This window comes from Cetorhinus maximus, chromosome 31 (genome assembly GCF_964194155.1).
Source record: "Cetorhinus maximus chromosome 31, sCetMax3.hap1.1, whole genome shotgun sequence".
In the NCBI taxonomy this organism is placed as follows: domain Eukaryota; kingdom Metazoa; phylum Chordata; class Chondrichthyes; order Lamniformes; family Cetorhinidae; genus Cetorhinus; species Cetorhinus maximus.
The window spans coordinates 16825670-16853527 of NC_135909.1; the positions used below are offsets into that span (position 1 = coordinate 16825670).

General features: G+C 45.8%; 2 protein-coding genes and 1 long non-coding RNA gene across 3 annotated transcripts in view; 2 read left to right on the forward strand and 1 right to left on the reverse strand.

The window, feature by feature from the left end:
* LOC144670304 (uncharacterized) overlaps positions 1 to 27858 on the forward strand; it is a 210811-nt gene that overhangs the window by 82345 nt on the left and 100608 nt on the right. The window lies entirely within an intron of this gene.
* Positions 17881 to 18549, reverse strand: LOC144670457 (histone H1.5-like). The gene has a single exon (XM_078532952.1). The coding sequence runs from the start codon at positions 18547 to 18549 to the stop codon at positions 17881 to 17883; it is 669 nt and encodes a 222-aa protein (XP_078389078.1).
* Positions 27478 to 27858, forward strand: part of LOC144670504 (uncharacterized) — a 35252-nt gene continuing 34871 nt past the window's right edge. The window contains exon 1 of the long non-coding RNA XR_013573891.1: positions 27478 to 27543. This is a non-coding gene — a long non-coding RNA (uncharacterized LOC144670504). The remainder of the gene's footprint in view (positions 27544 to 27858) is intronic.

The window sequence follows — 27858 nt, forward strand, 5'->3', positions numbered from 1 at the left end:
GACAGTGACCTTTCCTCATTGCGCCTTTGTGGCGGCTGCCCCAAGCTTTAGTGCATCCCTCAGCACATAGTCCTGGACCTTGGAATGTGCCAGTCTGCAACATTCAGTCGGGGGCAACTCTTTGCACTGGAAGATCAACAAGTTTCGGGCAGACCAAAGGGCATCATTTACCAAGTTGATGATCCTCCAGCTGCAGTTGATGTTTGTCTCGGTGTGTGTGTCCCTGGGAACAGCCCATAGAGCACAGCATCCTGTGTCACAGAACTGCTCGGGATGAACCTCGACAAAAACCGCTGCATCTCTCCCCACACTTTCCACAAAGGCACATTTCACAAGGAGGTGAACAATGGTCTCTTCCCCACTACAGCCACCTCAAGGGCAGCGTGCGGAGGGGGTGAGACTCCTGGCGTGCAGGAAGGATCTGATAGGGAGGGCCTTTCTCACCACCAGCCAAGCTACATCTTGGTGCTTGTTGGAAAGTTCGGGTGATGAGGCATTCTGCCAAATGACTTTGACAGTCTGCTCGGGGAACCACCCGACAGGATCCACCATCTCCTTTTCCCGCAGGGCCTCTGGGACATTACGTGCCGACCACTGTCTGAAGGACTTGTGGTCAAAAGTATTTCTCTGCATAAATTCTTCCACAAGGGACAGGTGGTACGGCACGGTCCAACTACTTGGAGCGTTCCGCGGCAGCGTGGCCAGACCCATCCTTCGCAACACCGGGGACAGGTAGAACCTCAGCACATAGTGACACTTGGTGTTTGTGAACCAGGGGTCTACGCACAGTTTGATGCAGCCACACACAAACGTGGCCATCAGAATGATGGCGACGTTGGGCATATGTCGCTCCTTCGACAAGATGACCAAAACTGTCCACAGTGTTCGAGCTGTAGTCTCACCAATGCCCTGTACAGTTGCAGCAAGGCATCTCTGCTTTCATTCTCCATCGTCTTTGCAATAAAGACCAACATTCCATTTGCATTCCTAATTACTTGCTCGAGCTACATGTTAACTTTTTGTGATTCATGTCCAGGATCTGTCTGAACCGCAGTATTTTGCAATCTCTTCACATTTATATAATGATCTGCTTTTCTATTTGTCCCACCAAAGTGGAAATCCTCACATTTTCTGACAGTATAGTCCACATGCCACATTTTTCCCACTGACTTAACATATCTATATTGTTTTGTAGATTCTGTGTCCTCCTCACAACTTCCTTTCCCACCTATCTATGTATTGTCAGCAACTTTGTCTAGTCTGTCCTTTCATCCGAGTCATTAATATAAATTGTAAGTAGCTGAGAACTCAGCAGGGGGAAGGGAGTGAGCCAGAGGTTGTGGTACACGTCAGTATCAATGACACAGGAGGACAGGTATTGAGGTCCCTCAGTCAGAATTCCAGCAGCTAGGGAGGTAGTTAAAAAGTGGGCCCTCAAAGGGAGTAATCTCGGGATTACTGCCAGTGCCACGTGCTAGTGAGAGTAGAAATGTGAAGATAGGGAGAATCGATATGTGGTTTGAGGCTGGTGCAGGAGGGAAGGATTCAGGTTCTTGGGACATTGGGACCAGTTCAGGGGCAGGAAACACCTATTCAAAAGGAACAGGTTGCACCTTAATAGGACTGGGATCAATTTCCTCATGGGGAGGGTCACTTGTGTGATTCAGGAGGGTTTGAACTAAATAGGCACGGGGTGCACATCAGTGTATAGAAGCAGAACTGAGGAATAACTGTGGAAGAAGTGGCAACATACAAGATAGGAGTAGATGAAGAATGAATCTAAGAGAGATACAAGGACATGTGTATTATGGCATAAAGTGTGGTGAATAATGTTGATGAGCTAGAAGCACAAATAGCCGTGTGGGAATATGATGTCGTGGGAATGACGAAAACGTGGTTTAAAAATGGTGAGGACTGGGTGCTTAATTTTCACTGATGCAAAGTGTTCAGAAAAGATAGAGAAGGGAAAAGGGAGATGGGATGGCAGTACTAATTAAGGAAGTCACTGTAATCTTGGTAAGAGACAATATCCTCAAAAGGACAAGGGCAGAATTCATTTATTGGAGCTGAGGAATAATAAGAGGATGATCACACTCACGGGGATATTCAATTGGCCTCCAAAAAGTTGAGAGAGAGGGAGATAGAGGAGCACATCTGCAGGGAAATCACACCATGTGGGACTCTCAATGACGGTGACAGAAATGCCTGTCTGTCCCCCTGACTATGAAATCTCCACTAATGACTGCATTTCTACTCTTTGCTGTTCCCTCCCGTGCAGTTTCTGGCCCATTGATGCCATGGTCTGGACTGCACTCCTTCAGGGTGTCACCATTCCCAGCAGTCTCCAATGCCGAGTACCGGTTTGACAGTGGCACACAACCCAAACACTCCTGCATTTCCTGCCTTTTCCTACTCTTCCGGATTGCCACTCATCTACTATCCTGACCTCTCTCTCTCTCCCTTTGAGGTGTTCACCTCCTGGAACGTACGATCCAGGAATCTCTCATCCTCCCTGATGCTCCACAGTGACTCCAGCTGCCCCTCAAGCTTGGAAATCCTGAGCTCGAGCTCAAGCAGCTGGAGACACTTCCTGCACATGTGTCCCCCAAGACACATGAAGTGTCCTGAGGTTCCCACATGGGGCAGGAACTGCCAACAACAGGTCTCAGCTGCCCATTCATGATCGAAAACAAACCTCTATTCCCTCTTTTAGAATCCAGTTTGCACCTTATTTAAATTGTTATTTATATTAAATACCTCAAGACCTGTTCTGCACTAATACTTTTATAATTGCCCTGATCAAAATGTTTAATTTTCCAGCTCCTCGTTTAATCAATGCCTCATTTAGAGAAATCTGCACAAACCAACCAGCTCCCTTCTTTCCCCTGATATCATGCTTTGACTATTTATTATAAACATGGCCGGTTTGCTCCAACCTCTCCCTCACAGCTCTTTATCCCCCCACCGCTCTCACTCTTCTCTCCTTCTCTCTCTCACTGCTGCTCTCGGGCTGCTCTGCGGCTGCTCTTTATCCACCCTCCAGCCTCACTCAGCTCTCACTCTCACTCTCAGCTCCTCCACAGTCCCAAGTTTCTGACTGTTTAGGAAATTCTCTGATCTTTCTTTGCTCCAAGATGGGTGACCTCACACTTCCCCATGTTGACCACCATCGGCCACAGTTTTGGTCAATCACTGAATCTGTCAATGAGCCTTTGAAACTTGCTGATCCCACCTACACTACTAACCATGTCACCCAACCTGGTGCCATCAGCAAACGTGGATATAGGCTGGAAGTATTTGAAATGTAAGAGCTCTGGGAATGCAAACACAACAGCCAGCTGACGTGACAGAGAATCACTTCTGTATAAATCTCTCCACGCTGAAAAACAGCCATTCACCACTACTTTCTCCTTTCTGTCCCTTATTCAATTTTGCATCCATGTTGCACCTGCCCCTTTAGTCCCATCTGCTTGAATTTTACTAACAAGTCTTTTTCAAACCCCTTTGGAAATCCTGACAAACACTGTCAACCTCACTAGCCTGGTCAATGTTCTTTGAAACTTCATCAAAGAACTTCATTAAGTATTTGCCATGGTTTTCTGTTAACCAATCTGTGCTGGTTGTCATTTATCAACCCATGTTCTACCAAGTGACAATGAATTTTGTCCTGGATTATTGTGTCTCAATGTTTCCCCACCACCAGCATTAGACTGACTGGTCTGTTGTTCCTAGCTTTATCCCTCTCCATTATAAACATGGATGTAACATTAACAACCTGCAGTTCTCCGGCTTCACTCCCATATCCAAGGAGGTTTGAAAGATTGTGGCTCGAGCTTCCTCTATTTTCCCCCTTCCTTCCCTCAGGAATCCAGGATATATCCCATCCAGGTTGTGTGACGTTTCTACTGTGAACACTGCCAATCTTGTGATGGCCTCCTCTTTATCTATTTTCATCCTATCCAATTTCTCCACCAGCTCCTCCTTTACTGTGAGATTAGCAGCATCCGCTTGTTTCGTGATGACAGATGAACCATTCTCATTTAGTACCTCAGCCCTCTGCCGCCACAGGATCTTCTAATCAGATGACCTTTTCAGTAACTGTCTATACATTGGTAAAAGTCTTCTGTTTTTGGTTAGGTTACCTTCTAATCTTTTCTCATACACTCTCTTGGCTGACCTAATTTCCTTTTTCAGCTCTCCTCTGTGCTTTCTATATTCTGCTTGGTTCTCTAATGTATTATGAATCTGACAATTATCATCCTGCTTCTTTGCAGTTCCCACAGAGCACAGGATGTGTAGACAACAGCTCTCAGCTGTCCCAACACTTCACTGAAATGAGCCATTTAATTAAAGTTCTTGTTATTTCGAATGTTCCTCTCTTTCTCTCTTCTACTTTTGCTGTTGTCTCGGTTTCAATTACACATCAGCTCCTTCCCCGTCTGCACCTAATCCCCACTCTCCACAAAATCCACATTTTAAACTCTTCACTCTGCAATTCACTCTCTCTGTGTTTGAGCTTGCAGGTCACTCTGGGACTTTTTGTAAAATAATTGTTCTACTTTATTCGAAAACAGTTTGTTTTTGAATTATCAATTCATTTGCACTGTAATTCTAGTTCATCAGAATTCAATGTTTCAATAAATTGGAACTCAAGAAAATCTAGAGATGACTTACTTGTTCTGCAATGACGTGTCTATTCCACTTAGTTCATTAAACCTGTTCTAAACAGAAAGCTTAATCCAGATAATATCTCGACCTGATGAACTGATGATGCACAGAACTCTCAGCTTTTGACAGGAGTTATTCCGCTTTTGATTTTAACTTGTTCGCTGGTGTCGATTTACTTGGATTCTTCACCTGATTTCTCTGCTGTCCAATGAAGTTCTCCCAGCAGAGTTCTCAATAATAATTTGACTTTTCCTCACAGGATTTTAATCTTGATGGTTTTTGAACTGTTTTATTAAAGGATTTAGTTTTGTAATTAGCTCTAGCTCCCTAGCTCTCCTCATGATCAGACAGGAAGTTTAACTGCTGCATTTTCAAGCAGCTGACAGGTTAATTTGAAAAATCATTGACAGGATTTTGGGTTTGAATCCAGTCACAAATCTGGTTGTGATGCCTTGTGGCTCCAGCTGTCATGTGACCTGCCAGGGGAAGACCTCATAATTGCCCCAGTCATGTAGCTGTTGATTGGTCGATTTCTTAAACACTTTCACTGGGACTGACCTGGTCGCAGTCGCCTTTGGAACACAAAGGTCTTTTTTTTCAAATCCCACACCGGAATTTGTGTGTAACAAAGAAGACTGATACTCTAGTACAGCACTGAGCGAGGGCTCCACTATTCGAGGTGCTATCCTTCAGAAGATGCATTAAAACGAAGCTCCCTCCAGCCTCTCATTTTGTTGTAAGTGATTCCATGGTGCTCTGCCGAAGACACGAGCAGTGGCATTATTCCCCTCCCCCACCAACCCACACAGTCGCTGATATTTACGTCTCAATCAACAGCCCAAAACATGGTCACATTGGCACTTTTGGAGGTTTCCTATGTGCAAATTAGCTACCTCTTTCTGACAGAAAATGTCTGTTCCTTTTCCCTGGATGAGTTTAAGTTTTGCACAAATAAAACATGAAATTTGACTGAAAACTCAACTCAGGTGGGACTCAAAATCACAACCAATTCATTAGTAATAATGGATAGAGGGTTTAATTAATCAGAGTGTGTGATGGACTAATGCTTTCTGTATTAAGTACCGATTTCATTGAAATAATTTTAGAGAGAGGGAAACAGCTGGATTTTAATTCCGCTCCTATGGCTACTACTCCCAAAAACACCATGGAATTGGGTCAACAGGCAGATGTTCCTCCATTGAAATACCCAAGTACTGATCAAAGGATTCACAGCTGGTAAAATCTGGGAAATGCAGCTTGGATAGGATACTGCAACATTTACTGGGAGCTGCGCTGTGTGTAGGATTCTAGTTCTGACCTGGAGATTTTCAATATTGAGAGAATAATGGCAACAACAAATTTCGACAGGGCTGCACCTCGTTTCAGTTCCCTCCAATAACTATTGAGCACAGATCCAGAGTTAACCCTAGAATCATAACCCACATCAAAGATTGAGAATGATAAAATAAACCTCACATTCACACAGAAAATCAGACAGGGTGAACTACTGAACAAACCCAACATGTTACCAGGCACTGACAAACTGCACAATACACACACACAGCACCAGAGTCTGACAGATACAGAATGAAGCCCATTACTCACAGCACCAGCGACTGACCAGTGCAGAATAAATCACCCACTCACTACAGTAACAGAGACAGACAAATGCAGAATGGATCCCACATCTCACACTGTACAGCTGACCAGTAGATACAGAATACATCTGAGACTTTTTGACATTCAGAAGTTGAGAATGAATCAGACTTTCACACGGTGCCAAACACTGAGACACAGAGGAATCATGAGCACACATTCAGAATCAAAATCTGACAGAGACAGAATGAATCCCACAGTCATTAATGAAAATGAAAATAGCAGAAGATGGTTTCAATCCATCAAGCTCTGGGTTATGGGCCCAGCACGCTTCCGCTGAGCCACTCTGCTAGATAGGGAGGTAGTGCCACAGTGTTATTGTCACTGGACGAGTATTCTAGAGACCCAGGGGACCCAGTTTCGAATCCCACCATGGCAGATTGTGAAATTTGAAATCAAAATTCTGATTGTCGATTGTCGTCAAAAACTATGCAAAACCTGCCTCTTTTACAAGATCCGACTGGTAACTCCAGGCCCCTGACCTGCAGGAATGTGGTGGTCTCTTAAATACCCTCTGAACAAGGGCAATTAGGGATGGACAAAGTTGTGCACAGCATCAGGGATTGAGTGTTACAAAATGTATCGAACACTCGCACAGATTATCAGACCCTGACAGACAAAATGAATCCCACTCTCACATACAGCATCACAGACTAACAGATGCAAAATATGTTTCAAAGACTCCCAGATATTGAGAATGACTCCCACATTCCTGTTCAACACTTGACACTGACAGATACTGACTGAATTCCACGCTCACATTGAGCAGCAGATGTTGGAATGTCCAAAATTAATCCCACCTTCAGACACAGAACCAGGCTCCGACAGTGAATGAGAAGTGCACAATCAGGTAGTACCACAGACTGAACGATCTAGAATCGATACCACATTAACTTACAGTGCCAGAGACTGACAAACACAGGATGAATCTCATTTACAGACATTTACAGGGACTAACAGGTATAGAATCAATCCAACACTCTCATATTGTGGTTAAGAATGACAGATACAGCATTTATCCCAAACTGGTATATCATAGAAACTAGGATCAAGAGTAGGCCATTCGGCCCTTTGAGCCTGCTCCACCATTCAATATGATCATGGCTGATCCTCTATCTCAACGCCATATTCCCTCTTTCTCTCCACACCCCGTCATGCCCCAAATATCCAAAAATGTACCAATTTCTTTCTTGAATATACTCTGTGACCCGGCCTCCACAGCCTTCTGTGGTAGAGAATTCCACAGGCTGACCACCCTCTCAGTGAAGACGAGACCATGAAGCAGCACTGAAACATTGTTATGGGGTATGTGGAACATTCCTTGTTCCAGTCCTACTCAGGCTCCCTCCCGCAACTCTTTCTTCGGTACACCGATGACCATTTCGGTGCTGCTTCATGCTCTCACCTGGTGCTGGAAAAAATGATACAATTTTTCTTCCAATTTCCATCCCTCCATCACCTTCATGGTCCATCTCTGACACTTTCCTTCCTTGACCTCTCTGTCTCATTTTCTGGCAATAGACTGTACATCAATATTCAATACAATCCACTGGTTCTCCCTTATCTTTTCTCCAAAAACTTCAGTAAATTAGTTAAACATGATTTCCCTTCCATAAACCCATGCTGACTTTGTCTAATCCTATTAATGCTTTCCAAGTGTTCAGTTACTATGTCTTTTAAGATACACTCTAGAATTTGCCCCACTACTGATGTTAAGCTAACTGCCTGTAGTTTTGTTTTTTCTCTCCCTCCTTGTTTAAATAGTGGGGTTACAGTTGCCACCCTCCAATCTGTAGGAATTGCTCCCGAGTCAAGAGATTTTCGATGATGACCACCAATGCATCCAATATTTCCAGGGCCACTTCCTTTAGTAGTCTGGGATGTAGATCATCAAGTCCTCGGGATTTTTCAGCCTTTAACCCCATTAATTTCTTGACCACAATTTTTTAAACTAATACTAGTTTTCTTCAATTCCTCCCTCTTGCTGGACCCTTGGTTCCCTAACATTTCTGGAAAATTATTTGTGTCCTCTTTTGTGAAGACAGAACTAAAATATGTGTTCAATTCTCCTGCCATTTCATTGTTCCACATTATAATTTCCCCCGTTTCTGACTGTAAGGAACCTACATTTGTCTTTGCTAATCTTTTGCTCTTCACATATTTATAGAAGCCTTTACAGTCAGTTTTTATGTCTCTTGTAAGTTTAATCTCATACTCCATTTTCCCCTTCTTGACGAATCTTTTTGTCCACTTGCTGAATCCTAAACTGCTCCAAATCTTCAGGCTTGCTCTCTTTTCTGGCAATTTAATATGTCTCCTCTTTGGATCTAATACTATCCCTAATTTCTTTTGTAAGCCATGGTTGGGCCACATTTCCTATTTTATTTGTGTTCCAGACAGGAATGAATAATTGTTGTAATTCATGCATACGTACCTTAAATATTAGCCATTGCCTATCCACTGGACAACCTTTTAAGTACGGTTCTCCAGTCCATCATTGCCGAATCGCGCCTCAGACCCTCGTAGCTCCTTTTATTTAGGTTCAGGACCTTCGTTTTCAATTCAACTTCTTCACTATCCATCCTAATGAACAATTCCATCATTTTATGGTCGCTCTTCCCCAAGGGAATTAATTCTTTCTCACTGTATGGCACCCAGTCTATGATAGCCTGCTCTCTAGTTGGTTCCTCAATGTCTTGGTCCATAAAACCATCACGTACACACTCCAGGAAATCCTCCTCCACCAGCATTATTGCTGTGTGGTTTGTCCAATCTGTATGTAGATTAAGGTCACCCACAATTACAGTTGTATCCTTACTGCATGCATCTCTAATTTCCTGTTTAATGCCTTCCCTTACATCTCCATTACTGTTTGGAGGCCTATAGACAACCCCCACCAACGTTTTCTGCCCCTTGGTGTTTCTTATCTCCAGCCAAACAGATTCCACATCATGATTTTCTGAGCCAATATCCTTCCTCACTATTACATTGATTTCCTCCATTACTAACAATCCCACCCCACCTCCTTTCCCTATTGATCTGCCCTTCCTAAATATTCAATACCCCTGGATGTTCAGTTTGCATCCTTGATCACCCTGTAGACATGTCTTCATAATTGCAACTATATCATAACCGTTTATATCTATTTGCACCGTTAATTCATCTACCTGATTGCAAATGTTCCACACATTAAGATATGATGCCTTTCAATTTTTCTTTAACTTTGTAACCATCTTCGCTTTATTTTGCACTATGACCACATTTGTTTTTCACACTTTTTTTTCTGTCTTTCACTTTTGCTTCTTACTTTTCTGCCTTTTGTTTCTATCCTTGTTTCGCCTTCCTCTGTCTCCCTACTCAGGTTCCCATCCCCCTACTGTTCTAGTTTAAACCCTCCCCAACCGCACTAGCAAACACTTTCCTCCACCACCACCACCACCCCACCACCAACCCCTCCACTCCCATCACCCCCCCACCTCCAACTCCTCCACTCCCACCACCCCCCCTCCCCCAACCTCTCCACCCCTGAGGACATTGGTTTTGGTCCTGCCCAGATGCAACCTGTCCTGTTTGTACTGGTCCCACTTTCCCCAGAACTGGTCGCAATGTCCCAGGAATCTGAATCCCTCCCCCGACACCATTTCTTCAGCCATGTATCTATCTGCTATATCCTGTTATTTCTCCTCTCGCTAGCACGTGATACTGGTAATAATCCTGAGATTACTACCTTTGATGTCCTACTTTTTAGTTCACATCCTAACTCCCTATATTCAGCTTGTAGGACCTCATTGTTTTATTTTTTACCTATGTTGTTGGTACCAACATGCACCATGACCACTGGCTGTTCACACCGCACCCCACCCCCCTTCACAATTCCCTGCCGCTCTCTGGGACATCCTTGACCCTGGCACCAGGGAGGCAACATACCATCCTGGTGTCTATTTTGTGGGCCACAGAAACGCCTGTCTGTTCCCCTTACTATTGAATCCCCTTTCACTATAGCCCGGCCACTCTCCTTCCTCCCCTCTTTTGCAGCAGAGCCACCCGTGATGCCATGGACTTCTGCTGCTTTCCCCTGAGACGTTGCCTCCCCCAGCAGTATCCAAAACGGTATATATGTTAGAGAGGGGGACGGCCACAGGGGACTCCTGTACTACTTGCCTCCCTCTACTCTGCCTGGTGGTCACCCATTCCCTTTCTGCCTGTTCAGTCTTTACCTGCAGTGTGACCGCCTCACTGAATGTGCTGTCCCCGATAATCTCAGCATCGCAGATGCTCCAATGTGAATCCAACCGCAGCTCCAGCTCCGAAATGCAGTTAGCCAGTAGCTGCAGCTGGACGCACTTCCTGCACACATGCTCACCAGGGTCACTGGAAGTGTCCATGAATTCCCACATAGCACAGGAGGAGCATATCGCGGGTGTGAGCTCTGCTGCCTTCTGTTCCCTTTAATTTAAGCTTGTTAGTTACTCCCTTTTAAAGAATACTAATTACACTAGGGTCCTTATTCCACTCCTACTACAGTCCAAAGTCCTCACATTATTTTGTTTAAACTGATGGACTGCAGCAGTTTAATTAATAGAATAAGTAGAAGTACTTACCTGACCTACTTTCTGCGTCATATTTTAAATCGTGATGTCACTTTGAACTCCACCGCCTGGAGGCCCTGAGGGTCTGCCTCTCCTCTCCGGACTTGGCGTCTGTCAGAGGGAGAGGATGAAACAAAACCAAAAGTACCTGGAAAAACTCAGCAAGTCTGGCAGCATCTGCGCAGAGGAACACAGTTAACGTTTCGAGTCCGAATGACCCTTCAACAGAACTAAGTTAAAATACAAGAGAGGTGTAGTATAAGCTGGTTTAAGGGCAGGGGGTGGGGGGGACACACAAGTAGAGCCAGTGATAGATGGAGATAACCAAAAGATGTCACAGACAAAGGGACAAAGAGGTGTTGAAGGTGGTGATGTTATCTAAGGAATGTGCTAATTAAGGGTAGAAAGCAGGACAAGCAAGGTACAGATAGCCCTAGTGGGGGTGGGGTGAAGGAATCGAAAAAGACTAAAAGGTAGAGATAAAACAATGGATGGAAATACATTTAAAAATAATGGAAATAGGTGGGAAATGAAAAATCTATATAAATTATTGGGAAAAGGGGTGGGGGGGATCGGATAGGGAGTGGGGATGGAGGAGAGAGTTCATGATCTAAAATAGTTGAACTCAATATTCAGTCCGGAAGGCTGTAAAGTGCCTAGTCGGAAGATGAGGTGCTGTTCCTCCAGTTTGCTTTGAGCTTCACTGGAACAATGCAGCAGGCCAAGGACGGACATGTGGGCATGAAAGCCGGGTGGAGTGTTGAAATGGCAAGCGACAGGGAGGTCTGGGTCAAGCTTGCGGACAGACCGAAGGTGTTCTGCAAATTGGTCACCCAGTCTGCATTTGGTCTCTCCAATGTTGAGGAAACCGCATTGGGAGCAACGAATGCAGTAGGCTAAATTGAGGGAAGTGCAAGTGAAATGCTGCTTCACTTGAATGGAGTGTTTGGGCCCTTGGACAGTGAGGAGAGGGGAAGTGAAGGGGCAGGTGTTGCACCTTCTGCGGTTGCATGGGGAGGTGCAGTGGGAGGGGGTTGAAGGGTAGGGGGTGATGGAGGAATGGACCAGGGTGTCCCGGAGGGAATGATCCCTACGGAATGCCGCTGGTGGGGTGAAGGGAAGATGTGTTTGGTGGTGGCATCATGCTGGAGTTGGCGGAAATGGCAGAGGATGATCCTTTGAATGCAGAGGCTGGTGGGGTGATAAGTGAGGACAAGGGGGACCCAATCATGGTTCTGGGAGGGAGAGGAAGGTGTGAGGAAGGATGCACGGGAGATGGGCCAGACACGGCTGAGGGCCCTGTCAACCACCGTGGGTGGAAAACCTTGGTTAAGGAAGAAGGAAGACATGTCAGAGGAACTGTTTTTGAAAGTGGCAGCATCAGAACAGATGCGACAGAGGCGAAGGAACTGAGAGAATAGGATGGAGTCCTTACAGGAAGCGGGGTGTGAGGAGCTGTAGGCGAGGTAGCTGTGGGAGTCGGTAGGCTTCTAATGGATATTGGTGGACAGTCTACCAGAAATTGAGACAGAGAGGTCAAGGAAGGGAAGGAAAGTGTCAGAGATGGACCATGTGAAAATGATGGAGGGGTGGAAATTGGAAGCAAAATTAGTAAATTTTCCAGGTCCAGATGAGAGCATGAAGCAGCACCGAAGTGATCATCGATGTACTGGAGAAAGATTTGTGGGAGGGGGCCGGAGTAGGAGTGGAACAAAGAATGTTCCACATACCCCATAAAGAGACAGGCATAGCTGGGGCCCACGCGGGTACCCATAGCCACACCTTTTATTTGGAGGATGTGAGAGGAGTTTAAGGAGAAATTGTTCAGTGTGAGAACATGTTCAGGCAGACGGAGGAGAGCAGTGGTGGATGGGGATGGTTCGGGCCTCTGTTCGAGGAAGAAGCAGAGAGCCATCAGACTGTCCTGGTGGGGAATGGAAGTGTAGAGGGATTGGACGTCCATGGTGAAGAGGAGGCGGTTGGGGCCAGGGAACTGGAAATTGTTGATATGATGTAGCGTGTCAGAGGAATCACGGATGTAGATGGGAAGCGACTGGACAAGGAGAGAGAGAATGGAGTCAAGATAGCAAGAAATGAGTTCCGTGGGGCAGGAACAGGCTGACATGATCGGTGTGCCGGGACAGTCCTGTTTGTGGATTTTGGGTAGGAGGTAGAAGCGGGCCGTCTGAGTTTGGGAGACTATCAGGTTGGAAACTGTGGAAGGAAGATCTCCAGAGGAGATGAGGTCAGTAACAGTCCTGGAAACACTGGCTTGATGTTCAGTGGTGGTGTCATAGTCCAAGGGTGGTAGGAGGAAGTGTCTTTGAGTTGACGCTCAGCCCCTGTGAGGTAGAGGTCAGTGCGCCAGACAACAACAGCACCACCCTTGTCAGCGGGTTTAATGACAATGTCAAAGTTGGACCTGAGAGAACGAAGTGCAGAAAGTTCAGAGAGAGATAGGTTAGAGTGGGTGAGAGGAGCAGAGAAATTGAGACGACTAATGTCACGCCGACAGTTCTCAATCAAAAGATCAGGAGAAGCTAAGAATCCAGAGGGAGGGGTCCAGGGGGAGGGAGAATATTGGAGGCAGGTAAAAGGATCCATTGAATGGGGAGAGGACTCCTGCCCAAAGAAGTGAGCACGGAGACGAAGGCGGCGGTAGAAGAGTTCAGCATCGTGCCGAGCCTGAGATTCATTGAGATGAGGGCGTAAGGGTCTGAAACTAAGTCCTTTGCTGAGCACTGAATGTTCAGCGACGGAGAGGGGAAGGTCAGGGGTATGGTGAATACGCGGCCGGGGCTGCCATTGGAAGACGGGATGGGGACAGAGGGACAGGCAAGGGTTGAGGGTCCTGGATGGGTGTTGGTGTCAATGAGTTGTTGGAGCTTGCGTTCCTTTGCACCTGAAAGAAAGAGACAAAGTTTCTTGTTGAGGCGTCGGATGAGACGAAGAATAAAATGAAACTGGGGATATGCGCAGCTTAGAAAAAGAGTGCGGCGGTGCTGCTGGAGGGAGAGGTCGAGTGTGTTCATATGGCGATGCATGGCACTGAGTGTAGATCTCAGAATGCGACGAGAACAGCAGTCCAAGGAGCGTTGTATGTCCCGGAGATGCCTTTAATCCTGGGTGGGTTTGAAACATAAGGGATGGAACTTCAGTTGAAATCCACATGGGGTAAGTCAGAGACAGAGACAGTCACTGAGGAAGGTAATATGGCTGTGGAAGCGAGTTTTGGTAAACACCTTGTCAAACACCAGGAGAGAAATGGAAAGCAATGAAGGTGAACAAGGCCAGAGAGAGATACGAAAATCCTGTCGGAGAGAAGAGCAAAACTTCTTCAAGGTAGGCATTCCTTGAAGAGAAGTGGCAGTCAATTAAACACTAAGATAAAAGCAAAAAACTGCGGATGCTGGAAATCCAAAACAAATACCTGGAAAAACTCAGCAAGTCTGGCAGCATCTGCGGAGAGGAGCACAATTAACGTTTCGAGTCTGAATGACCCTTCAACAGAACTAAGTAAAAATAGAAGAGAGATGAAATATAAGCTGGTTTATGGGGCCGGGGTAGGACAAGTAGAGCCAGTGATAGGTGGAGATAACAAAAATATGTCACAGACAAAACGGCAAGGAGTTATTGAAGGTGATGATATTATCTAAGGAATGTGCTAATTAAGGGTAGAAAGCAGGACAAGCAAGGTACAGATAGCCCTAGTGGGGGTGGGGTGAAGGAATCGAAAATGGCTAAAAGGTAGAGATAAAACAATGGATGGAAATATATTTAAAAATAGTGGAAATAGGTGGGAAAAGGAAAATCTATATAAATTATTGGGGAAAAAAGGGGGGGGGATCGGAAAGGGGGTGGGGAAGGAGGAGAGAGTTCATGATCTAAAATTGTTGAACTCAATATTCAATTCGGAAGGCTGTAAAGTGCCTAGTCGGAAGATGAGGTGCTGAATGAAAGCCCCACTCACTCACATGCACAGCTAACTGACAGATGCACAATGAGTCTCAAACACTATCACAGTCAGACACAGAACGACATCAGCAATCACTTTCAGTCCCAGAGACTTGCCAGAATGCACAGAATGAATCCCAGACTCTCTCACTGTAGCACGGCCTTACAAACAGTGAATAAATCCCAAACTCATTCACAGTATCAGAGTGAGTAAATCCCACACTCGCACACATTATCAGGGGCTCTCTGTTACAGATGGAATCCCGCTTTCCCGTATAGTCTCTCTGTGTGGAGAACGGACCCTCGTAAAACAATCAGGCGGCATTCCCCGATGTATAGTAAAACACTGAGGAACTGGGGCTGGAGAGAGTCTTTGTAAAATGTATTTCCTGACTAAAGTAAATGGGCTGATGACGGGTTGGGAGGAGGAGTGGGGGCGAGAAATCACAATCTGATTGGCCTGTTTCCATATCCAATCCTGAAATTATATACTTAGAGGCTGGTTTAGCCTTTAAACTGTCCATTCAGAGTCATCTTTTCCCAATCCTTAATTAGCATAGATCTGGGAGACTCTCTATTTAATCGGCGCTCGGAAGGGGTTTGGTTTATTTCTGTGTCTGAAACTGAATATGGTTGATGAGAAGAAACCAGCTCCCAAGAAGGGAGGCAAGAAAGCCTTAAAGAAACCGGTAGCAAAGGGCGGCAAGAAGCGGCGAAAGTCGAGAAAGGAGAGTTACTCCTGGCCATTTTCTGAACAGATTCACCAGTCAGAGTTACAAGGACTATTAATACAATCTGCTCGACAATCCGCCTTTTTAGACTCTGTGAGGAACTACCCCGAACAGTAATTGGCTGCAGCCTTACGACCAGGCAGTTGCGTCCAAAATCGAACCAATGAATTAATCCCTGGAAACTCAGGTCCTCATTGGTCGAGTTGTTTTTAATTGCCCATTTCAAAAATTCCGCCTTTTTTTGCAGCCGTTTACCGTCTCGACAATAGACTTCGTTCTTCCCTTTTTTGAAAATTATAAATACCATTTCTCACTCTCACTCACTATTTCCTAATCCCAATGAAATTCCAGTTCATGTAACCTGTCCCGGCAATTTGTAAACCCGGCATCATCCTGGTGAATCTGCACATTTTTGGACAGAAACACCAGTCCGTTGTTTGAACTGTGTAAAGTCAGTGCTGGATTTCCCAGGCAATAACTGAATTGTTAATATAATAATAATTGAGCATTGCTCCCTACAGCACAACCAACCTTTAAAATCGCCGCTCGATTAGAGGGCTGGAATGGGTAATAAAATAGAAACGGTGCTGGGGGCATCAGACCCCTTCCCATTGCCCTCATTCTGGGCTGTTCATTCCGATAAAGAGCGGGAACGGGAGCGGCTCGAAGCTCCCCCTATTCCCGGTCTAAGTCATGACGGACATCCGTGCGAATATTGGGATTAGTAGCAGGAGGAGGCCGCTCAGCCCATCGAGTCTGTTCCGCCATTCAGTGAGATCATGGCTGATCTGATTGTAACCTCAACTCCACTGACGGATTGAACGGCTGATGTCAGAGGAACCGCCGGATCCTGTCATTACTATCCGACTCATTATTCATCTAGAACAAAACCTTTCGACAATATGAAGCAGTGGAGAGACTTTTCAGTGTCAGTGCAGAATGTGCCATCCGGGTAAATAAACAACGAACAAACTGATATTCTCAGTACATTCTCCGTCAGAACAAATCAGGCACTAACATTCCCGATCACAGCCCATCCCAGCTCCCGTTCCCAGGTCTCTGCTCTCTCTGTGAGGCGGTGGGTGGCTCTGAAAAGAGCCTTTGTTGTGTGTTCGGTAGAAAGGGTCGAGTTTTTCAGCCGCCGAATCCATAGAGAGTGCGGCCCTGGCGTTTCAGAGCGTACACCACATCCATGGCAGTGACCGTCTTGCGCTTGGCGTGTTCAGTGTAGGTGACCGCATCCCTGATCACATTCTCCAGGAAAACCTTCAGCACCCCGCGAGTCTCCTCATAGATCAAACCCGAGATCCGCTTGACACCGCCACGGCGAGCCAGGCGGCGGATTGCTGGTTTGGTGATGCCCTGGATATTATCACGAAGCACTTTGCGGTGCCGCTTTGCTCCGCCTTTCCCCAGTCCTTTGCCTCCTTTCCCTCTGCCAGACATGATAATTCTTCACTCAGATCGCTGCTAAATATGAGAGACGAGCTGTTTCACTTTCTTTTTTTATATAGCCCGCCCCGACCTGACTGAGAAACGGGACAGAGAGGGAGAGGCGGGACAGGGAGGAGACTGAGTGACAGACAGAACAGAGGAATGTCTGTGATAATCCAGCTCCGCCTCCTCCCTGCTAGAAACGACTTTGTTTTTAAATTATCGACAATGGAAGTTAACACAGCGCTCGGCACAAAGCTTATAGATTGGAGCTTCAAATTAAACGGTTCTAAAAACCCGCAGCTTTTAAATAAAGAGCTTTACAATTAAAATTCAGTAATGTTCCTGCCCAAGTACAAACACTATATCCTGCAAATCCGCCTGTTTCCACTTCACTCCCAGCTTCTGTTCTATCCCCACACACCTCCCCTCCAGGCGGGTTGAGCAGTTTATCGACACCTCACTCCAGCTGAATTAGACAAACTCATGTGTTGGGCTTTGAGTTGTAACGTGGGGTTTCTCCGCCCGGGTAACTGTCTTACACACTCTCACCCTGAATCTGTGAAAAGGAAACGAGCAGAAACTGACAGAGCAGCTGAACAAATCCCCAGTTACAATGGGGCACGGACACCGCTCTGTTTTATTGCAGAGTGGGGGAGGGGATGGGTATAGTGCATGTCAGTGAGATACCGGGAATTTTCAAGTTAATATAAATCATTTCAGTGTGAAACCTGCTCCCAGCACCGGGACAGGGACATTTGATTCGGGGATCAGCTCTTTCCTGAGAGACGTGGGCGGCTCTGAGAAGAGCCTTTGGGTTCAGAGGTTTACAATTTGCTCGGCTGGTTTCATTTCTTTCCTGGCGCTGCTTTCTTAGCCTTTGCTGTTTTCACTTTGGGTTTGGCCTTCGATTTATCCACTTTTTTTAAAGCCTTTCCACCCGTGAGCTTCTTGGCGGGAGATTTTTTCTTCAGCGCTGCTTTCTTCACCGCCTTTTTTGGAGTTGCCGCCTTCTTGCTGCTTGTTTTCTTGACTGTTGCTTTCTTCGCTGGGGATTTCTTGGCTGCTACTTTCCTGGCTGGAGATTTCTTAGCTGCTGGTTTCTTTGTTTTCACCTTCTTGGCCGCTGGTTTCTTCACTAAAGATTTCTTGGCTGTTGGTTTCTTCTCCTTCTTTCGCACTTTCCCCTGGGATTCCTTCTTAGGGATTTTGAAGGAGCCGGAGGCGCCCTGTCCCTTTACCTGCACCAGGGAGCCGCTCTCCACCTTCCTCCTGATACTGAGCCTGATCTGGGAGCCGAGCTTCCCCACATCGACACCGCTGCCAGACAAAGCTTTCTTTATCGCGGCCAGGGACATCCCCTTGCGATCGCTGCAACCCGCCACAATCTTGAGGATCTGTTCGCCTAACTTGGGACCGGCTGCCTTCGATCGGGAAGCCGCCTTCTTCTTCTTGGGAGGTTTGACTTGAGCAGCAGCGGCTGGAGGAGCCGTTTCGGCGGCTGCAGTATCAGTCATATCCGAGACTGTGTGCATAATCTCTCTGACAGTCAGAACTGGATCAGAAATGAAACCAGTGGTGGCGGCTCAGAGCAACTTAAAGACAGAGAGCGGACGGGGCAGAGACAACCTGCTGTCAGCTCCCGGCTCCTCCAGCCTCTCTGTGTTTCTCTCTCCTCATAAACTCCCCAATTCCACTTCAAATTGGACATTTCAGATTCCCACACTCGCTTCCTTCTGTTAACTAAATCCGAATGTTTGTTGTCGAGAATGTTCCATCCGAATTAAATGCAGCAATTTCGATTTAAACCCGTTTCTTTGCGGCTTTGATCGCGCCCTCTCAGCCGAGCTCTGACTTCTTCTCTGTGTTTCCACTGAAATCTTGAAATTAACGAAAACTTTGCCTTAAATTCTCTCTTCAGGGCTGAGCAGGGGAGCATCGCGATCCAATTACAGGGAAATCTTGTGATTTTACACAAGAGGGACTCGGAAACCTGGCGCTGAGGCCGGACACAAACACAGTGACATTAGTCTAACCCGCCCGCCCCTTTAACACACTCTCTCAGATACAATGTTCACATCTACACATTGACAGGACAAACTGTGTCTCAGATTTACAGCTCCCAGGACAGGCTTTCCTCTCCTCTCGGCCTGTGCTGTGGATTCTCGGGGATTAGTTGTAGTTTCCCAGCTCAGTAACTGTTAAACCCTCTGAGACCGGAGCTGCTCACAGTGTCTGTTCCCCAGATTCAGGAGACTGCAGCAAATCACAGGGTTAACCCGTAACTGGTTTAAATTATTGTCTTGTTCACAAGCAGACTTATTTTTGATCATTTGAAGATACAGATTGTGTGCACTCAGCCACTAAACAACAGTGCCTCTCCTTCATATGGAATTCAATAGAGAGGGGCTGGAGGGATAGACAGAGACAGAGTGAGTGAGGGCGGTGAGACTCAGGCGACCAGACAATATATCCATCAGTTGCAGAAATCCCTGTAAATTATGATTCCATCCATAAAATTTCTCCTGGAGAGGCAGAAGCTGCAACCTCAGTTCTCACTGATACTGTCGCAGAGACACATTATTAATCCCACACTCAGGAACAGTGCTGTGGTTTGACAGAAGAGATAGGGAGAGGAGGCATAAACTTAATGTTCCCGTTCTAAAAAGTGTGCAGGGTCAGAGGGCCCGAAAATCTTTAGATCTTTGTAGGTGACAGGAGATTTTGGGAGAGTAGTTAGGAAAGCAGATGGGATCCTTGATTTCATCAACAGAGGTGCTGAGCATAAAAGCAGGAACGTTATGTTTAACCTTTATAAAGCTTTGTTTAGGCTGCAACTAGAGTATTGTGTCCATTTCTGGTCACCACACTTTTGGAAGGATGTGAGGGTCTTTGAGACGGTGCAAAGGAGATTTACTAGAATAGTTCCAGGGATGAGGGGTTATAGCTGCAAGGTTGGTTGGGGAAACTGAAGCCGCTCTACTTGAAGAAAACCAAATTGAGGGGAGGTCTGAGAGAGTTGTGCAAGATTATAATAGGTTTAGATCAGGTAAACAAAGGAAAGCTGTTCTCATGAGCTGAGGGTAGAAGGATTAATGGACACGGGTTTAAAATTTAAGACAAGATGTGCAGGGGAATGTGTGCTAGAACTTTATTACTCTCCGGGTAATGACCTGGATCTTGATCCCTATGGGCATTGTGGAAACGGAGATTTCAAACTGAAATTGCGTGGGCGCCTATGGGAAATAAAGTCGCAGGGATAGAGCAGCAGAATAGGATGACTGGATTATTCTACAGACAGTCAGTATGGACTGAATGGGCCGAATGACCTCCTTCTGAGCAGTAATGTCTTCATGACTCTGTGACTGTATAACTCGATGACAGTGTCAGTGAGTGAGAAACAATGGCCCATGTTTAACCCTCTCTTCCCTGTTGTGCTCCCTGCAGCTCAGGGCCGTTGGATATTACTCCCAGCGAGTGTTTCACTTGGATTAAATGAATCTGGAGAGTTCCTGTCTGATATTAACTCATTCACGGTCCCAGCAAACACCCCGATTCCCGGCTTCCTCCAGTGATTCTGCAGGATTGCTTTGTGAAAACGGGCCCCTGAACACCAAACAGCCTGCAAAGAAAGATCCCAGAATGAGTTTCTTGCAGGGGCAAGTCGCAGTTCTCATCGTTTCCTCCTCATAAGCTCCAGGTCTTTTGCTGAATCTCGGATAAAAGTGACTTGGAGAACATTTCCAAACAAAATAGTTTCATGCGATGTTGTAGATTTCTGCGCATGCGTCATTCCAATCCCCCACCAGAGTTGAACTGGGGTGGGGCGTGAGGACCGGTGGGAGGTGGGGATGCAGTGAGCAGAAGAGCGCATGCGCGCTGCTCTTACCCTGTTCGACCTGGGACAGGAAGAGCCGCCATTGGAGAGACCACAGTCCCGGGGGAAGGGAACAAACAGCAGCCTCCTAGGAGGAGGGAGACAGAATGGCAAGGAGTTCTTATTAGCGATTTTCCAGTCCTCTGGGAAACCTCTCTGACTCCAAAGATTCCTGAAAGATCACAACTAATGTCCCCACTATCTCTTCAGCTATCTCCTTCAGAACTCTGGGGTGTAATCCATCTGGTCCAGGTGATTTATCCACCTCCAGACCTTTCAGTTTTCCTAGCACCTTCTCCTTGATAATAGCCACCATACTCACCTCTGCCCCCTGACTCTCTTTAACTTTGAGGATGTTACTCGTGTGTTCCACCATGAAGACTGACGCAAAGTACCTATTCAGTTCCCCTGCCATTTCTTTGTTCCCCACAACTATTTCTCCAGCGTCATTTTCCGGCGGCCCAATGTCCACTTTTGCCTCTCTCTTACCCTTTATATATCTAAAAAAAACTCTTGCAATCTTCTTTTATATTACTGTCCAGTTTAACCTCATATTTAATCTTCTCCCTCCTTATTTCTTTTTTACTTGTACTCTGTTGGTCTTTGTAGGCTTCCCAAACCCCTGGCTTCCCACTGCTCTTCGCCGCATTGTATGCTTTCTCTTTAGCTTTTATGCTGTGCCTGACTTCCTTTGTCAGCCATGGTTGCCTCGTCCTACCTTTAGTATGCTTCTTCTTCCTAGGGATTAATTTTTGCTGTGTCTCCCAAATTACTCCCAGAAACTCCTGCCATTGCTGTTCCACTGTCTATCCTGCTAGGCTCATCTCCCAGTCAATTCTGGCCAGCTCCTCACTCATGCCTCTGTAGTTGCCTTTATTCAACTGTAATACCGTTATATCTGATTCCAGCTTTTTCCTCTCAAATTGCAGGGTAAATTCTATCATATGATGGTCACTTCCTCCCTCACCTTAAGCTCCCTTATCAAATCTGCCTCATACATCACTAAATCGAGAATTGCCTGTTCCCTAGTGGGCTCCACCAGAAGCTGCTCCAAAAAGCGATCGCGTAGACATTCCACAAATTCCTTTTCTTGGGATCCACTGCCAAGCTGATTTTCCCTGTCTACCTGCATATTGAAACCCCCCATGATCACTGTAACCTTGCCTTTCTTACACGCCTTTTCTATCTCCTGGTGTATCTTGTGCCCCACATCCTGACTACTGTTCGGAGGCCTGTACATAACTCCCATTACGTATTTGTTTTTAACCTTTGTGGTTCCTCAACTCTACCCACACAGATTCTACATCATCTGACCCTACGTCATTTCTTGCTGTCGATTTAATTTCATTTCTTACTAACAAAGCAACCCCACACCGTCTGCCAACCTGCCTATCTTTTCGATAAGATGTATACCCTTGGATATTGAGCTCCCAGTCCTGATCCCTTTGCAGCTATGTCTCCGTGATGCCCACCACATCATACCTGTCAATTTCAAACTGCGCCACAAGCTCATTTACCTTATTTCGTATACTGCGTACATTCACATACAACACCTTCAGTCCTGTATTTCCCATCTCCCTTCTCATTGTCGTCCCTTTATCTGATGTGCTTGAAGTTAGATTCCTAACCCTTTCCAAACACTCTGCCCTATTTTGTGTTCTGGACACTTTAATAGCCTCTCCTGGGCTTTGCTTTCTTTTCAGTTTTTTCATAATTTTCCGTGAAGTTCAATCCATCCCCCATATGCTAACCTGCTGCTTTGTTTCCCATTAGTCAGACTTCTTGGAGTTTTACCCTTCCCTTCTCCCCCACTTTCTAGAATAAAGTCCTGTTGACCACCCTATTTACCCTTTTCGCTAGAACATTGGTCGCAGATCGGTTCAGGTGGAGAGCGTCCCAATGGTACAGATCCCTCATGTTCCAATGCTGATGCCAGTGCCCCACGAAATGGAACCCCTCTTTCCCGCACCACTCCTTTAGCCACGTGTTTACTTCCCTTATTCTCGTGCCCCTATGCCAATTTGCACGTGGCTTGGGTAGTAATCCGGAGATTATAACCCTTGAGAACCTGTTCTTTAATTTAGTTCCTAGTTCCTGATAATCCCAAAACAGGTCCTCTTTCCAAGTCTTACCTATGTTATTTGTCCCGACGTGGACCACAACAACTGGATCCTCCTATTCCATCTCCAATATCCTTTCAAGCCGGTCAGAGATGTCCCTCACCCTGGCACCGGGCAGGCAACATACCATGCGGGACTCTCAATCCTGCTTACAAAGGATGCTATCAATTCCCCTAATTATAGAATCCCCTACAACTACCACTTGTCTTTTTGCTCCCCCCACTTGAACGGCCGTGGTCAGCTGCCTCATCCTCCCTACAGCCCTGTTCCTCATCCACACAGGGAGCAAGAACCTCGTACCTAATGGACAAGGTCAAGAGCTGAGTCTCCTCTGTTCCTGAACACAGGATCCCTCTACCTACCTCACTTGCAAGTCACACCCTGCTGACCATGACACTGACCGAATTTGAGGTACTTAATATAGCGGGTGTGACCGCCTCCTGAAACAAAGCGTCCAGGTAACTCTCCCCCTCCCATCTGGAGCGCCGACTCCAGCTCATCAATTCTGAGCCGGAGTTCCTCGAGCAACCAACACTTGCTGCAGATGTGGTCACTGCGGCTCGCAATGGGATCTGCCAGCTCCCACATGGAACTGCTACAGCACATCACCTTCCAGCCATCTCGAATTAGTTAATTAATTTACTAATTAGCATTGCAGTTTTTTTTCAAATTTGGTGCAGATTTCCTACCAAACAATCAGGTCGCAGCTTTCCTGTGACAACACTTTTTCAGTTTTGGCTTCAGTTACTCTGTACCCCGAGGTCACCGCTCTGGTGCTCCTCACTCCGAGTCTGCTCCCTGGAGCAGGGGGCAGTGGGCAGGGGGCACTGTTACATAACAGAAAGGAATGTTACTCAACAGAGAACAAAGTAACATGACAGAGAACACAATTACACAACAGAGAGCACAGTTAAACAACAGGGGCCACAGTTACACAATAGGGGCGCAGTTACACATCAAAGAGCGCAGTTACATGACAGAGGGCACAGTTACACAGCAGAGAGCACAGTTCCACAACAGAGAGCACAGTTCCACAGCAGAGAGCACAGTTATGCAACAGAGAGCAGTTACACAACAGAGAGCATAGTTATACAACAGAGAGCACAGTTACACAGCAGAGAGCACAGTTCCACAGCAGACAGCACAGTTCCACAGCAGAGAGCACAGTTATACAACAGAGAGCAGTTACACAACAGAGAGCACAGTTACACAACGGGAAGCATATTTACAAACAGGGGAGAACTCTGTGCAGCAAGGAACAGCTTTACATAAGTGATCAGTCTCTCCATCTCAGTGTCTTGCTAATTTGCTCGGCATCTTTCTCTGTCACCTTGTGTATCCTGACAGTCTCTTGTTGCCTTTCTGTATGTGTTTCTCTGTCTGTTTCTGGCGTTACTCAGTAGAAATATGTAGCTAAGTTAATCCTCCCAACAGATGTATTCTAGCCCAAAATACACAAAGCAAGTGATTACTTATTTCCCTAACACACAACACTGATATTCAGCACCCAATATTTTAATGAAGCAGAGTGGCGCAGCGGAAGCGTGCTGGGCCCATAACCCAGAGGTCAATGGATCGAAACCATCCTCTGCTATTTATGGTCTAACTTAAAGAGACATTGGCTGCTATGATAAGCTTCTCTTATTTATCTTTACGGTTTACAGCATTGGATTTCCGTTTCCCATAAACACTTATATCTGCAACAAACCTCTCAAATTCCTTCTATTCACACTGGGACAATAGCGGCAAATGCTGCAAACACACACCAGCAGAGTCTTTCTGTCAGCCCATTTCTCGCGAAGAGCTGGCACAGTCTGAATGTTTTTTTCTCGTTCAATATCACTCCAAAGTTATCTGAATCGGAAATTTCTGAGATGGAAACAATATACTGAAGTTTATATTTATTAGTACGTCTGATCTATATGATACCCTGCAGTAATTCATCATTCTAATTTGGACAACTGCTTCCTCACGGTGACATGTAGCATCGAAAAGAAATAAAGTGCCATAATCGTGAAGACAGCATCATGTCAAAGACAGTTAATCATTATTAGGACAGATATCGACATTCTTGCTTAATTACAGGTTTTAAACGTGGAATTCAGTTCCATAATCACCGTGAACAGAGAAAGTGAAGTTTCCTTCCTTCGGCCTTGCATCAGATACATAATGCACTAAAAACTCCTTCGAGTGTCTCTGATTGTTTCCTTTTGCCTGTTAGTAGTTGTTTGGAAGTTAATGCGTTCAGTTTCCTGCTCATTCTGCCCTTATTTTCATTAACTAAGGTGAAAGTTATCACATTTCTGTGACGTTTCTTTGCCTCTAACGCATTGTTGTCACTCATTGTTAGATGCTAATTTACTGTCAGAAGATTAATTAATTCTCTCTCGTTACTTATTACTGAATCTAGTATAACCCTTTCTCTTGTGGTTTCCAAATTAGGGTGGAGGAAGAAGAGATTAAATGACAAAACAGTTGATGGTGCAAGGCTCAGATATGTGGACAAGTAACAAAACCAAAGATGTGTTTAAAAGAGGTGTGAATGATGATGAACAGCTGCCATGCTAAATCAAGAGAAAGATGTGAACTAAAGCAAAACATCCAATTTAAATGATACACAATGGGGATTGAGATTACCCCCTCAAATTGCTATACTCAGTATTGAGGTTGGAAGGGTTTAAAGTGCTCAATTGAAAGATGAGATACCGTTCCTCGAGCTTACATTGAGATTAATAAGAACACTGCAAGATGCCGAGGACAAGATGGAAACTTAAAATGACATGTGTTCGGAAACTCGGTGTCATTCTTACAGAGTGATCAGACTTCCACAAAGCAATCACTCAATCTTTCCAATGTAGAGCAGATCACATTGTGAGCAGTGAATACGGGGTACTAAATTGAAGAAAGTGCACTTAAAACACTGTTTCACCTGGAATAATTGTTTTGGTGAGAAGAGATAATATCCCATACCAACACTGCTAATTTATCTTCCTTTTTTCCTCAACTGATTTTCTCTCCACTCTGCAATTGACAGGGCCCCCAACCATTTTTGTTCCTTTTCGCGACCGCTGTTCCCACCAATTCCCTCTCTCCCAGGATTCCGATAGTCTTCCCCTTGTCTTCACCTTCCTCCCCACCACCCTCCACATTGAATGGATCATCCTTTGTCATTTATCTAGAAGGTAGCGAGTTGCTGTGAGTTGAATGCTCTGCCGCAAAGGTTGGTGGAAGCAGATTCAATATAAACTTTCAAAAGTGAAACGAACAACTACAAAAGGGAAAATTTTTTAGGGCTATTCAAAAGGATAAGGGGAGTGTGGCTCATTTGGTACAAAAGAGTTTGCACAAAAAGGTTGAGCACAAATGCTTGCCACTGCGTTCAAGTTTATAGGGAAATGGCGGACATCGCTTCCCAGAATGCGCAGGGGGAGATAGAACGGCCTATCTCTACCAGAGGGACCGCACTGCGCAGGCGCAGGAACTGGCACGTCGTCCATCAGGAATCCTTTCTGCGCCGAGCATGCGCGGTACAGCAACAGGAAGCTGCTCGTGATCGAGCGCAGCCTCAGTAACACCGAGTTTCAGCGACTCTCAGAGCCTGAATCAGAGCCGCCGGGTCCGGCGGACGTGCGGAGAGGGTCCCGGGGGACGGCACCATGAAGCCGGTGGTGCAGCGCCTCCCCCATCCCAGCCGCCGCTTCCCGGTTTCTTCTCCCGTTTGCACCGAGTCTTTGATGCGGTAACAGAGAGGGTTGGGGAGGGTGATGCTGTTCATGTGGTTTACATGGATTTCCAAAAGGCATTTGATAAAGTCTCACACAACAGACTTGTCAACAAAGTTACAGCTCATGGAATAAAAGGGACAGAGCAACATGGATATGGGATTGGCTGAGTGACAGGAAACAGAGGGTAGAGGTGAATGGTTGTTTTTCAGACTGGAGGAAAGTTTATAGTGGAGTTACCCAGGGGTCGGTGTGAGGACCCCTGCTCTTATATGTTATATGTTAATGACCTAGACCTGGGCGTACGGGACACCGTTTCAAAATTTGTGGATGAAACTTCGAGGTATTCTGAACTGTGAGGAGGATAGTGTTAAACTTCTAAAGGACATAGGCAGGTTGGTGGAATAGTCAGGCAAGTAGCAGTGGTAAAAGTTCGACCTCAGAATGCCCGGGGAAGTCAGTGCATTTGATAGAGCGGTTTCTGGGATGCAGGGAATTGTGGGATCTGCAGCCACTATGAGCAGATGTTAGTAAGTGTTTTATTGCAGGCTGAATGTCAGTGACCCGAAATGTGAACTCTTTTTCTTTCTCCACAGATGCTGCCTGAGGTGCTGTGTATTTTCAGCATTTTCTCTCTTTGTTTCAGATTTCCAGTATCCACATGATTTTGTCAGTGAATTATTGCAGGTGTCGCTCACAAAACCGAGGCCGTAAACACAAACTGAGAAATGAACAACCCTTGGAATCAGAATGGATGTTGGACATGGAAGTCGTTCCTCGCTTACTTTGAAGGTATGTTCCTGTTGGCTGACTTTGAACTGGAGAGTAGAGAGAGGAGAAGCTGATGAGTTTAACCACGAGCACTTTTGAGAACAGTAGGGCCCAACCATTTCTGATCAAATGTTATTAACTGTTTCTTGTACAGTAACAGAGACTGACGGGGAGTAAATTTCACATTCATATACAATAGTAGAGAGTGACAGACAGAGTTAATTCCACCCACACACGTATACTGTAAGAGAGATTGACAAAGAGTTAATTCATTGAATCATAGCATGATTACAGCACAGAAGGAGGCCTTTCTGCCCATTATGTCTATGCTGGCCG